The sequence below is a fragment of the Anomalospiza imberbis genome, chromosome 7 (assembly GCF_031753505.1).
Source record: "Anomalospiza imberbis isolate Cuckoo-Finch-1a 21T00152 chromosome 7, ASM3175350v1, whole genome shotgun sequence".
Classification (NCBI taxonomy): domain Eukaryota; kingdom Metazoa; phylum Chordata; class Aves; order Passeriformes; family Viduidae; genus Anomalospiza; species Anomalospiza imberbis.
Window position 1 is genome coordinate 38,305,837 of NC_089687.1, and position 13,988 is coordinate 38,319,824.

At 45.6% G+C, this 13,988-nt stretch overlaps 1 protein-coding gene across 8 annotated transcripts; it reads right to left on the reverse strand.

Annotated features, from left to right (window-relative positions):
- Positions 1-2,338: 2,338 nt before the first annotated feature.
- On the reverse strand, positions 2,339-13,085 carry SPP2 (secreted phosphoprotein 2). 8 transcript variants are annotated; one of them, XM_068196723.1, is made up of 7 exons: positions 12,938-13,085; positions 12,717-12,841; positions 11,750-11,872; positions 10,499-10,609; positions 8,721-8,775; positions 8,100-8,210; positions 2,339-2,421 (listed from the first exon to the last, which is right to left on the reverse strand). In XM_068196723.1, exons 1-6 carry the CDS (start codon positions 12,984-12,986, stop codon positions 8,110-8,112), a joined length of 564 nt encoding a protein of 187 aa, XP_068052824.1. In that variant the 5' UTR covers positions 12,987-13,085; the 3' UTR covers positions 2,339-2,421; positions 8,100-8,109. The 8 variants fall into 8 exon arrangements, with proteins under 8 accessions (XP_068052824.1, XP_068052825.1, XP_068052831.1 ...); XM_068196724.1 differs by having other exon boundaries at positions 2,339-2,424; XM_068196725.1 differs by lacking the exon at positions 2,339-2,421 and adding an exon at positions 5,583-6,466.
- Positions 13,086-13,988: the final 903 nt, after the last annotated feature.

A 13,988-nucleotide genomic window follows, 5' to 3' on the forward strand; every position in this document is an offset into this window, starting at 1 on the left:
TGCTTTTCTCAGAGAGCAGGAAGTCAGCAGTTTCACCCTTCCCTGGGGACAGACTGCAGTGCTGGAGGTCTGGGCAGGGGCGGGTGTCCTGTCCCGTGGGGGCAGCTGCAGTTGCTCCTGTTCATTCCCCGAATCACTACACAAATCCAAACTCTCACTTCTTTCCTCATCCTACCACTGCTTTGCATTGGAAGGGTGACAACATTTCACCTTCTGGTAAGGCAGCAAAGCTCAAACAGCCACAAAGTCCCTGTATGCAGCAAGGCCCAGTCTCATCCCCCATGGTTTTGCTGTCTCCCTTCTCTTTTTTGCTGCCTCAGAGTTTCTGAACAGCCTCAAAGTCTGCAAGAGGAGAGAATTTCTACTCTGCACATTCCTTCCAGGGCAAGTAGTGCCTCTAAGGGTTCAGGGAAAAGCTCCCTCCCTGTCCCTGCTGCTGCATAAATCTTCACTCCCCAAGTAAAATCCAACAACAAAACTCATGGTCTGCTTACACAGACCAAACCCTCAGCCAGGGGAGCTGGAAGGGAGCATCCCTAGAAGGGTCATTGGTATGTTGGAGCACCGAGTGCTTGAGTCAGCAATCTGGGACCAGGAAAGGCTCAGGAAAGTAATGTGGACAAAGGAAATATTGCTCCCTGCTGCCAGATAAACGTCTGCACAGCAGATGCCACATCAGCTGCTCCTAGGTGTGAAGGCATTTGCATGCGTGCAGCCAGGAGCTTAAAGTACACTGCAATCATTTTGGCTGGTGGGCGGGGGAAAAAAAGTAAAAAAAGGTGGGGATTTTTTTTTTTTTTTTTGTGTGTGCGTGTGTGTAGAGAAGTGCATGTTTAATTATCACATATTAGCAAAATATAGAGTCAGAGAATATCCTGAGTTGGAGGGGCCCACAGGGACTGTTGAATCCAGCTCCTGGCCCTGAGAACTGCCTGTTGGGGAACTGAGAAAAGCAAGAGTGAAACAGGGAAGTGTAGAAGCCCAGCTGAAGCTGTTTCATGTGTCAATCCACCTCATCCCAGGAAACAAAGCCAGGTCTTGGAGAAACAGGCCAGGAAGGTCTTCTGCTTACCTGGGCCAGAAAGACACGTATAAAAAGACCTAAGCCACAATCTCTTGAGCTCAGGAGTTTCAGAAAGCACCTAGGCTGCTCCTGTCCAATGAAGAGTAATGGTTCTACCTAAAATCAGCACAGATGGGTGAAATCAGCCCTATTGGGAAAGAAGATGCTCAGCAAAAATTTGGAGGAGAGATAGATCATAGAGGACTTTGGCACTGTGCATTCAGAGCAAAGGAATCATGGAATCTCAGGCTGCTTTGGGTTGGAAGGGACCTTAAAGCTCATCTCATCCCATCCCCCTGCCACGGGCATGGACACCTCCCACTATCCCAGGCTGCTCCAAGCCCCTTCCAGCCTGGCCTTGAAGGTTCCCCGTCCTGTTCATCCAAACTAAAGCAAAACAACAGTGGAAAAGGAAAACATCACTTCCTCTGTTAGACCTCTGCACCATATCAGCACCCTCTGCTCCCTGCTACTGTGGTGGCCATCGAGGGCTCTGACTACATCTTCTCAAGCTTTTGAGGTGGAAATTCCTACAAATCAGGTTACCTCGCTGCAATCAGGAGGGAAAAATAGGCAAGAGTCAAACTGGGTGGGACGGTGGCTTTAGAGAGAAAAATAAGTCGATTTTGACTGATAAATCCTTAAAAAAAACCCAACAAGAACCACCAAGCTGCACAGCAACCTTCCATTTCCCGAAGAGCCGCAGGGTGGGCTCTGTGCAGGGAGTGGAGAGAAGGGGACAAGACTGCTGAGACCTTTCCCAGGTGAGAAACATATCAGAGGTCTGCTCTAACCTGGCCTTCTTCCAAAAGCCATTGGTACCTGACAATCACCGTCATTAGCAGCCCTCAGCTCTCCACATTAGCGACCAAGTACCCATTAAAGCCAAATTCCTGGTGGACTACAACTCCAGCCTCTGGATTTGGAGTGAGGCTTCTCTGTCCGCAGCTGCTGCAGCACGGAGAGAAAGGGATTAAGTGTGGGTGTATTCGTTTGAATAATCAATAATTAGCCGGGAGCATCACAGAAAATTACAATCAAGCAGAGAGAAACGCAGAACAAACAAATGGAATAATGAGGTTTTATTAGCATCATTATGGGATGGTGGAAATGTCCTGGACACAGTTAAACTGGAGTTCTCCCAGGGAGACCTAACGCATCAGAAGGGCTATCGATGGATCAGGGTGTATTTAGCATCTCATGAGCTCCTCCAATTGCTGTCAGAGCAGAAAGTCAGTTTGGGGAAAGACTCTCACTAGACGGAAGAACAGTATGTTCACCAAAAAGGAAAGGCCAAGGCATCAGGTTCTTTCTTCCCATGCTGGATCTTTAAATCTTGACTCTTCTCATTCTCCAATCTGCTTTAAAAACAGAGAGCAAGAAGAAATGTCTGAGAATTTCTCTCAGAACCAACCAAACATCCTTGGGAAAAGTGTATTCAGCTTCAACAAGTTACTTATTAATTTGCTTCCCACCCTGTGGAATCTGCAAAAAGAAACCTGCATATGCAAAACATTTCATATGTGCACAAATGTCGTGGCAATGGCTAATTAGGGTAAAAAAAAAAAAGGAATAAAAAGAAGCAGACTGTTAGAAAAATTAACAGTGAAATAAAACCCACGGGACACAAATCAACACGTATTGTCAAGTCTCAAAATCAGAGATGGTTGAGGCTAGAAGCTGATGTGTGGTCTGCTCTGAAATGGATCTGAACTGAGAGTACAATATTCAGAAGGAATAGGAGATGTGCTTTTCCAAGGGAACATGTGACAGCTTCCCCAGCACCCTGTAGCCTACACCGTGTCTTCAGCAAGTTGGTCACCATGGCAACTTGAAATTTTTCTGTAAAACAATTTTGTTAGTAAAATTTTAGAGATAGATTCGGGCAAGAAAGGAGAGTCCACACGTGTGGAAGGCATTAAATATAGTGACTCTCTAAGAACAGCTTGTCCAGGAGCCACTGAATCCTGCCTGGAGCCAGGCCTCAAGCCCTGGAGATGGGGGATGCCAGGACCACCCACTGCAATCATTGCTGGGGACCAAAGGACAACAGCAGAAACAGGAACCAGAGGGAACACAGGAAATTCCAGCTCAGTTTAAGGACAAAGTCTTCCCCCGAGAGGGTTCCTGTCTGGAGCCCAAAGAGGATGAGGGATCTCTATCCCATGGAATTCCAACCTCAGCTACACAGCCCTGCTTTGAGAGGGCCTTCCCAACTGCATGATTCTTTGATGAGCTCATTTCTAAAACCCAGCACTGAGCAACAGGTAGTCGAGAGTCCTTTCTGTTCTTCCAGGGAAATAATTCCTGTTGGTGTTCTCCTGGAATTAGATGAAGGGGCTTGTGAAGTGTAAGGGATCATCCAAGCTCCACGTCCTCCCTAAGTCGGAACAATTTCCTCCATGCAGCTGTGGGTCTAATCCTTCAAAACAGATTGAGAAGAGGGGGGACAAAGGGCAAGACAAAAATTGCTGCTGCTCACAGCACCAGGAGGATGTCACAGCGATTCTCCTCTCTGCTCTAACCCCTCTGCCCAGCCCTGCCACGCTCTGACCCCAGCAGCAGCAAAGGTCCTGCCAGGCTCTGTTTCCCTCCAAGTCCCTTGCCCCTGAACAGATGAAAGCATGCTGTCCCCTGCCACAGCGTGTCACAGCTGCCAGGTGACACCGAGGACTCATCACAGCCAGGCTCCGTGGCAGGAGCAATAAAACAGCAGCCTGACATTTCCCCAAGCACCAAACTGCTCCAGCTCTGGCTCCCAAAGCTCATCCGACACGGAGCTCACGCACCCTGCAACAGATCCCACCCTGCAGGGATTTTCCTTCCCTCTGGTGCTTCACTTTTCTTTTTTTTCTTTTTATTTTTTTCCACAGAAAGCAATAAGCTGCTCTATGAGAACCCACAGAAAGTGGGCGGGTGAACGGGAGAGGCAAAAACAAAGACAAGAGGATATAAAACCGCAACTAAAATCGAGCAGCTCCTTAATGAGGGCACTGGGGATTAAAGCTTAGTTTTCCATACCCCAGGAGAGTTGTGAACCCTGCTCTGCTATTATATTCATGGGCGACCGATAAACAAGCATCCATTTCACTCTGAAGGACAGATCCTGGATTTCTTAGGTATGAGAAGAGGCCCAATGCTGCCTGTTACTCTTCCACTGAAAAAAAAACCTCACCCTAATATTTAAGGATGCCGGTCTATCCCAGTGCTGCTAATCAGCTCCTCACTGCCACCACCCTCCTGCTGCCAGCAGCGAGCTGTGCCAGGTGACAGAGTCCTCAGTCAGAGAGCAATTGTAAGGAAAATACAGAAAACTCGAGGACGAAATCACAGTCCCTTGGCTTGATGCTGAAGGAAGTTGATTTCCTGTTAAAAAAAAACACTTTCCTTGTGTGATTAATGAGTTAGACACAATCAGCATTCACCATCTACTTGTATTCTGCGAAGGCAGGAACTTGCTTCTTGATTTTCCTGTTCAAGGGCATGAAGCATTGCTGGGGAGACTCCAGATATAATTCACGGGTCTCCACAAGAAAAAACTGCCTTAGGCAGGTGATTTTGGAACAGCAAAGCATCAGGGCCCTTTTGCTCCCTGGAGATTAAGGTGGTCGGCAAGTTTAAGCCATTTTTAGGCTTCTCTTTGCAATTCAGAGCACCATTAAGCAGATTCCAGCTCGTTGCAGGCTCAGGTTGTTAACAGCTGATCAGCTCTTGTACAGCAGCTTTCCCCCTCCTCCAGTCACTCCCGGTGTGCCTGAGCTATTTATGGGAAAAACTGGCCCCAGAGCATGCCACGGGAATTTCACAATCTCCCCATTCTGGAGATGGACGAGGAAATAAATCCAGAAAATCTGATTAAGACTTGTCACTGAAGTAAGCTCATTAATCATTGATGGGGTTTTTCATATTCAATTTCTAATTCCTGCAGGCACCAGCAGACTGGTGGGTCTGAAGTCTGCAGACTTGAAAATGTTCTTTATATAACAATGGCACTGATTTCTTTTTTTTCCCCTCCTGAATATTTAGCACATTCTAATAAATAAAAAGAGCTACAAAGCACCAGTGAGTTCATTTAGACTAGCTTCTTGCACAAAGTCAGGCACAGAATTCTCCTGAAATAATTCCTGAAGCCAAAAAGATAAGAAGGCCTAGCTCAGAAATGTAAAATCCAGCATGAAAAACTGTCAGCCACTTGCCTGAGCAATTTTTGCAGCAGTCAGTTACCCATTCTGGTGTGTAAAAGAAAAAAAATCACATTTAATTTCTTACCTGGACTTGTCTAGCTTTGCCTGTCAGCACCAGGTTCTTTCAGTAAGAGATGAAAGTCTTCTATTATTAAATTGCTACTTCCCCAGCCTCCTCCAAAATCTTCTCAGCTAAGCTAAGCCAGTCGAGCCTACTGCCATTTCAAAACTCAGCACTCATTTCCCATGCCCCCACCAAAGCCCTGCATGGCTTGTAATAATGCCAGCCAGGATCACACATATGCCAAAACCCAGGAAAAACAGCAGGGAGTAACTTCTCCTGGCCTCAGACACATAAAATCTGTTTAATTTTTGGCTTCAAATGAAATCCTCTAATTCTAGATACCAGCAAAATCAGGAAGATTCCTCTCCAGACTTTGCAACTAATAAGTCAAATTGATAAAAGCAAGAGAAACAAGGGGCTTTTGGGGTAGAGTTGATATTCTCTTTAAATCTCCTGATGTATCTGCCTCTGACACGTCCAAAACCCAGGAAACTCATCGGGAAAAACCAGCTCCATAGGTGACACTTGCATGAAATAGAGCTCCATAAATGACACTTGCAACCCATCTTCAAGAGCAGGCAGAAAGTATTACACTTCGAACTGCTCTGGGTTTCAAGAACCATAAACTTCTCCCCGCTTGTTTCAGGTTCTATTTTCAGGAAGATTTTACATTTTGCTTTTGGTTTGGAGATTTGTTAGAAGTTAGACACAAGAATACAAAGCATTTCTGAGTGCTGCTTAAAGGGATAGCTCTTCGAGAGAGAGCGAGAGAATTAAAGATACCTAGCACTTCCCAAAGGCAAAGAAAAGTTAGAGATTCCTATAAGAAGGCAGGCAGTGATTAAAAAGGCCTATTGGCTTTAGTGGCTCAGGGATAAACTAAAATAGCATATGGATTTAATGAAATAATTCTTAAAAACACAGCAGAGTGCCTGGGTTTTCCTTTGATATCTCGTTTCCAGGAGAGCAGGAGGCTTGTCTCCTTCAGCACATCGAGGTTTACCACGGATATGCTTATGAGTAACATGTGTTAGCTTTTGGTGAGTCACCGGTGCTAAATTCCACCTAAAACTGTCTCGTTTCTAACGCAGCAGGCTGGAGCTGATCTCCACACACAGGGAGCACTCAGTTCTGGCACTCCACAGGGACAGAGACCTGCTAATGATATGTACCCGAGCGCTTGCTCGGAGCCTTTTTAATCACAAAGACAGAGCACCAAGTAATTTCCTCTTCCCAGCTACTTTAAACCTGTTTAGCATGCCAAAGAATGAGCTCATTCCGTGTTGCTGAAACTCTTCCAAACCACTTCCCTTTAGATTAACGCCTTAAGACGGCAGGTAGAGCATCAGCAGCAATTAGAGCCGGTCCCACACAGAGCTGCAGAGGCAGGTCAGCAAAGGTGCTTTGTGCGGGATAGGCTCTGCCAGCTCCAATAAATCACGGGTGCCTTTCATTAGCATTCCCATTAATTGCCTTCCAAACATCTCCTTCACAAATTCTCCAAGACAAGTGCTTCTCCCCACCGTGGTTCTCTCAGATCCCTTCAGTTTTTGTTTGAGGAGCTGTGTGGCCCTGGGGCACTTGATTTGGCACAAAGACACGGCCATTCCTCCATATCCCTTCTATGGATATGCTCCAGCCCCTCACTGTCCTTGTCATGAGGAAAATGGGGGTTAAAAGGCTAGAAGCCTACACTAAAATCAAACTCTGAGTTTATAGAAGGATTTTCCTGCATGTTTTGCACACTACCTGTACCCCAGGACACTGGTGTATTTTGGAGGATACAGCATGGACAACAGAAAAGTGAGGGACAGCCATGAGCTCTGGAGCTGGGATGTCTTGCCAAGGACTGCTCATCCTGAGAAGTCACTCTCCCACCTTGCCACAAAACCTGCAGACCCAGGGTGTAAAAAAGCTAACCCTAAGCCTAACCCTAAGCCTAACCCTAAGCCTAACCCTAAGTCTAACCCTAACCCGAGCCCCATCACCATTGGTGGTGCAGATCCGAAAGATGGAGGAGCAGCAAAGCTGGTGTTATGTGTATTTTAGATAATTCGTGCTTGTGAGAAATAGATGTATGAAATATGTTATATTGGTAAGAAATATTCCTGTAAGTCTTTTTAAGCACGCTAGCCGGGGACGAGAAGGTTGCTTCACAGTATTTCTAAACGGCAGCTGGCAGCAGGGAGAAAAAGACCTAAATTGCAAACAAATGGAGGTGGCCGGCTCGGAGATGGGTGCTTCTCCAAGGTAATCTGAGGAACACCCAGGCGATGAATACTTGATAAACATCTCAGATTGAGATAGCCAGAGCCATCAAGAAGACGCATCTCAATGTTGAGTTCCAGTAACCCTCTGACTGGCATACATCGCTTCCCGGACACAGTTTTGTTCAACTCAGCACAGAGAAAATAAACTTTATGAATATGTGAGACTTTGAATTGAAAGAAAAGCCTGATCACCGAAATCCCTGCCTTGAGCAAGATGAACTGTATAAAAACCGCCTGAGCAGGACGGATGGTGTGAACATAGGAGACCCTATGCTGTAGTGGTCAAACCTGTGTCTCACCCAGCGCCGATCCCAGGCTCGGCACTGACCCTTTTTTTTTTTGATAGTGGCTTTTCGTTGTTATTCTCTAAATTTATATTTGGACTATTTAATAAATTTTCTTTAATTAATAAATTGGAGTATTCATTTATAACAGTTGGGATGGCCTTTTGCAGCCCCAGTGCTCCTGGAGCTGTAGGTTCTTTGACTCTCCCAACTGTAACCCTAACCCACACTCACCCAACCCAGGTTATTCCATCTTGTCAGGGCTGAAGTAGCTGGGTTTGTTCCAGTCTCCACGGCTGCTGCTTCTTCCCCTTGAAGGGAAGGCTTCAGGAGCAAAGGTATCATCTAAAAAAAGAACATGGAGACATCTGTAAGCATGAGATGCTTACAGACTTGTGTTGACTGTTGCCCAGAGAAGCCGTGGCTGATTCATCCTTGCAAGTGTCCAGGGCCAGGTTGGACAGGGCTTGGAGCAACTTGGGATAGTGGAAGGTGTCCCTGCCCACAGCAGGGGGTGGAACGCGATGATCTTTCAGATCTCTTCCAACCCAAACCACTCTGTGATTCTAGAATAGAAAATATTCAGCACAGCATTCTACACACAAGTACTGGTTATGAGAGCACAAATCTGGCAATCCAAAAAATGTATAAACGTCAGCATGTCCTGGCTTGGCAGGAGAGTGCCCTCCATGCACTCTAAACTAGACACGCCTCTTCAAGGGAAAAACCAGATGCCCATGACCAGGAGCAAACAGCTGATCTTTCACATTGTCTTCTCCCTCAGACAGATGACCTCGATATGTTCCAAGAGGAAAACACAGGTCAGGGTATTCCACCATGGCAGAGCTGGCTTACCTTCCCTGAGAGCACTGCCTCGCCGGTGAGGGGTCGTTATGGGTACGTGCCTCATCTGGAAATTAAAGACATTTCTTTAAAAGCCTCACCTGGCAAGAAGTCCCACCTTTCCTTTCCCTCAGGCATGAGGTGGTCACTAAAGTAATTCCAAACCTCATTCTTAATTTTGCTGATAACAAGATTATTGCTGGTGGTCCTGCAATCCAGGGGTTGGACTCCATGATCCCGTCAAACTCAGGATGTTCTGTGATGCCAGCCTCAGCCAGTCACAATTCCTTCTCCCATCCAAATACCACCACAGGCACATCAACACCACCTCAGCCAAACTGAGATCCCCTGAGCAGAGTTACAGCTCCACAGCAAGAGCTACAGTGCACTTGCTGCAGCCCTCTGCAGAGGGAAACACTTTACTTTTCAAGTACAGTAATTCCCTTTGGCATTTATTCCTTATTAACATTGCAGGAAATATATTCCCCAGCAGGAATATGGCAACAGCACTGAATTTTAAGTGATGGTTAAGGAAGACTTGGGGGAAGATGTCTGCTTGTAAAAGCAAGTGTTTGTGCTGAGTGCCCTGTTAAACAATGGTTATGTCAGCCCACAGGGGACTGAGTGAACATCCCAGACTGTTACACATTGCAGTGCTCCACATGCAGTCTTTCTGCTCTGCAGAGCCATGCTTCCCGGGGTGCACTCGCTAGCCAGCTCTGAATGGAGATTTTGAGAAAAAAAAAAAAAAAAAGAATAAATGAAGGGCTAATTTGGCAATTCAAGCCAAGGAAAAGTAAGAAAGACTCCTATTTGCTTACAAGGTGGCTGGAGAGGGACTTTTCACAAGGGCTTCTCATGACTTGACAAGGAAGACTGGCCTTAAGCTGAAGGAGAGGAGGGTGGGAGGGTGAGATGGGATACTGGGGAGAAATCCATCCCTGTGAGGGTGGGCAGGCCCTGGCACAGGATGCCCAGAGAAGCTGTGGCTGCCCCTGGATCCTGGGAAGTGTTCCAGGGCAGGCTGAACAGGGCTTGGAGCAAACTGGGCTAGTGGAAGGTGTCCCTGCCCACAGTAGGGGGTAGAACTGGATGAACTTTAAGGTCTCTTCCAACCCCAACCATTCTGTGATTCTACAATTAAAATTCTTCATTTAGCTCTCTGAATTTTCCAAAAATAAAAGCTGTTCATAGCCTTGCTTGTTAAATTGTGTTCCCTCAAGCACAGCACCCATTGTAGAGCTGTATTCGAAGTGCTGACACACAAGTTCAAGAGTCACTTCATGGATAAAGTGGACACTGGCACAGTTTGGAAATAGTCAGTAGGAATTCCCAGGTTAGGTCAGCATTGAGTAACGCCCTTAAAACAAAAAAAAGAGCCCAAAAAGGGAACAAAGATCTTAGCAGACCAGATGTCCTTGGGCTGTGCTGTGATGACGTGCTCAGCTGGGAGCTGGGTTTGGTAAGAGACCCAGAGCCGTAGGGATCTGTGTGTGTCCAAGAAGTGCCAGCCACTGTTCTCCAGGCCCATACTCAATGAAGGAAGTGCTGGAGTCAATAGATCTGCCAGACTGCCACAGAGTCACACTCTCCCAGGCAAGGCCAGAGCCCTCAGCTGATGGAAAGGGAAGGGTTACAGCTGACAGATGGATTTCAAACTACAGCCACTTTCCTGATCCAAACCTCCTCCTGCAACAGGAGCACACACAGACATCTGACTTCTCTTTAAAAGAGGGTAAGTAGAATTTTCACTCCTCCAGGCAGCAAAAATGGGTTTTCCCCTTCCTTACTTCCTCGCTGCTCATGGATTCCGAGCTGAATGTGCTGCGATGGCACCGCACAGTGATGTTGGCAATCAGCCCCCCGGAGACTTCCACAACGCTCCTGCAGGAAGCAGTGGGCTGTAACAGAACAAAACAGAGCCAATCTCACAGAGCACACATCCAATACAAACCGTCAGTGGTGGTGGGAACCTGCAGAAGGATTTAAAAAACAAATTCCAAGCAAAAGAAACCCAAAAACAATTATACGATGACATGGTATTGCTCCCCAGTCATGTGCTTGTAGTACAAACCTCTGAGCCTGCTCAGGGTAGGAGAAAACCTCCACATCCTTTTCACAGCTCAGCACAAAGAGAAGGACAGTGCAGGGCTATGCCAAAAGCACCTCCAGCTCTGGAAGTTAAACTACCTTTAAAGATAGGGGTTAACCTTTAAAGAAGGGTTAAACTACCCTTAAAAATGTTGTCTCTCCAACTGGACAAAAAACTGCAGCAAAACCTGCACTCAAGTTTGGAAAACACATCCTCACAATACCATATTGCCCTACGAAGAAGAGGGGGATGGTGTCATTTTAGGATACAGGGATAACACTGTAGCAGCCAACTTTTGTGTTTTTAAAGAAAAATACTAAAGCAATAACCAACAATTCTGTGTGGTACCATCTACACACACGCATGAGCTGCTTAGCTCCAGAGCAGAGGTGACTTGGCCTGAGTAACTGTGCACAGAAAAGTCCCAAGTCTGTGCACAGACTCAAAGACAACGTATTTCCACCAAAGCTGGTGATTTAAGACTCAGAGGAGAGCAAGAGCTGTATCAAAAGGCTTTTTATTTCAGGCTGAGAGTGAAAAATCCAAAAGAGATCAGCACTATCAGCACAGAGGGAGGATCTGCACGACATGGGAAGGTAGCCCTTCGTGTGGTGCCCAGATAGGTAAAAGCAAGTGAAATACCAGCTTTTCTACCCTCTTATCTTAGAGAACAAGCCATTCCTTCCAGGATTTGGCCCCAAAAGCACACATACCTTCACTACACACTACTCCCAGACACAAATCCTCTTTTCATCTCCCTGCCCTCCCCACTGAGCAGGCAGAAGAGTTTCCCACCACTGACCCTTCCCACCCAACACCCATTCCATGCCGCAGGTTGTATCAAAAGCAGCCAGCCATTCCTCACTTCGCAGCACCAGCAGCACCACAACCCTTCCTGAGAAGATCCTGCATGGAGGGGAGGGTTCCCATTCCCACCAAGGGCACCTACCACGAAAGGGCCAGTTTTGAAGTCACAGGTAAAGGGGTCTCTCCCCAAAGCTTTGGTGCACACGGTCTCGCGGATGCTGAAGTGCAGATCTAACCCGTAAGTATCGCTGTCCCACATGTCCACCTGGTAAAAGCAGGGTCAACACAACACAGCATTAGTCCTTTTTGATTATTCTTTTCCCTTTCTCATAGTTCTATTAATGCTTCAGCTCAAGATGGGAGACTTAAAAAAAAAATTTAAAAGCAATGCCCCCCAAAAGCCCCCAACAAACAACAAATTCCCACTACTTTCAAATACTTGGGGGTTTAAATCCAAATTATATAAATCCATACGTCATCTTGACATTCATTCTTGCAGAGACTTGATACAGGCCACCTATAGAAACAGAAAGGTTCTGAGGGTGCTCAGGAACATGAACTTTATAACTTTGAATTAAGAAGTTTTAACTCCATAACTTGGGGAGTATACAGTATAATTCTGAGCACCACAAATTAAAACAGATATGGGTTCCTTGCTTGCACCTAGACTCTAGCAGATTTAAACCAGAATTGGTGCATAGAGACAGATGACATAAATAAAGATCAGAGAAAGAATCCTGAATTGTGGAGGCATTAAATCAGCAAGGAGCTTCAGATGAACCAGGCTGCTTGATGCCCAAAGCAAAGCAGTTTGCTGGAGGTATTTAAAAACATCACTTTTGAACAAAATCCTACAAGACAACCCTGAAGGACTTCTACTCTAGGCATGAAAAATCTGAATGCCTAAAGTATTTTAATTACAAACTTATGCACAAAATATATTTAGGTTCCTGAAGTTGTAACTTCAGATAATGGCCCAAACCCACCCTCTTTCAAGAAGCATCAGCCAACTCCAGCTAAACCTGGGTTTCTAGGACTGGGTGGAAAAGAGTTTTCCACCCTAGGAAAGAACACTTCAGGTAAAGGATCTCCGTTGTCTTTGTACTTACTCCCATTACTCGGCTCCTGACAACACCATACAGATTTCTGCTCCATGACTGGGAATTGATCCGTGCAAGGGAAGCATTGAGAGCCTCCTCTGTCACAGGGAGGTCATAGTCATATGCTGGAAACCCTGAGAGGGAGGCACAGTTCCATCAGAAGTCCATTGCAGGATTATACTTTTCACCCCAAAAACCACCTTAAAAAGTAGGACAAGGCTCCAACTTACCTGAACATGAGAAAATGCTCAGTGTGAGGAGAAAAATTAGGATCCTCATAGTGTGTCTTCCAAAATTCTCCAGTCTTTTTCCTTTCCAAGCAAGGATTCCCAGTGCATGTCCCTCTGTCTTTATATAAATGCAGCCTTGATCCTACACCTGACCTCCCCACATCCAAGCTCTGCTCCAAACATTGCACTTTAAACAAATTGATCCGAGAGTAAATATTTGTTGTCAGCTTGTCTCCATTTAGCAGCAATTCTCTGATAATTGATGGGCTGCAGTGCCTTTTTCCCAGGACTGAATTCCCCTCTGGGGAGCACTGAATTTCTGATATGTTTGTAGCCAAAGGCTACTATAATCTAGTTATTTTGCTCTCTTTTAGCCATTAGTTTTCCATGGGATGAGTCAACTCTGTCCTTAGCACTGGACCCAGGACCTTCATGTCTTGGCAGTCCCTGGAACCACTTCCAAGCTGGTATTCCCTGAGGATTCCCCAGCACCAGAGGGGAATTCACCCATGAGGAACTGCCACCATCACTCTGCACCCATGAGGTGCCTCCTAGACACCAGGCACATGGCAGATCACTGAGACACAAAGTTTCAGCAAAAAAGTTAATGGGATTTTTGGAAAATGATGTTGGAAACTGCTGCCTTCAAGCAATCTCACCTGTTGCTGCCTGTTCACAAGGCAGAGGTGGGTGTAACCATGTCCATTCTGAAGTGAAAATAAGTGAAAATATGAAATATTTTTATTAAAATTTGATAAAAATATAAATATAAATTTAAATAAATTTTAAATAAAAAATTAAAAATATAAATTTCAAATTTTAAAATATACATAAAATATATATTTATGAAATAGTGATAATATGAAGATATTCTTCCATATAAGTGAAATTCCTCCATTAACCTTCAAATTGTAGTTCTTGAATTCTGTGGCATGGGTTTATTTTAAGAACTTCCCAAACAGAAGAACTTGCAGGAGGCTCAAATTTGATAAGAGAAAGCATAAAGTTCCTCCTGCTTGTAAGCAAAAAGGAAAAGGGGTGGGCACTTTTT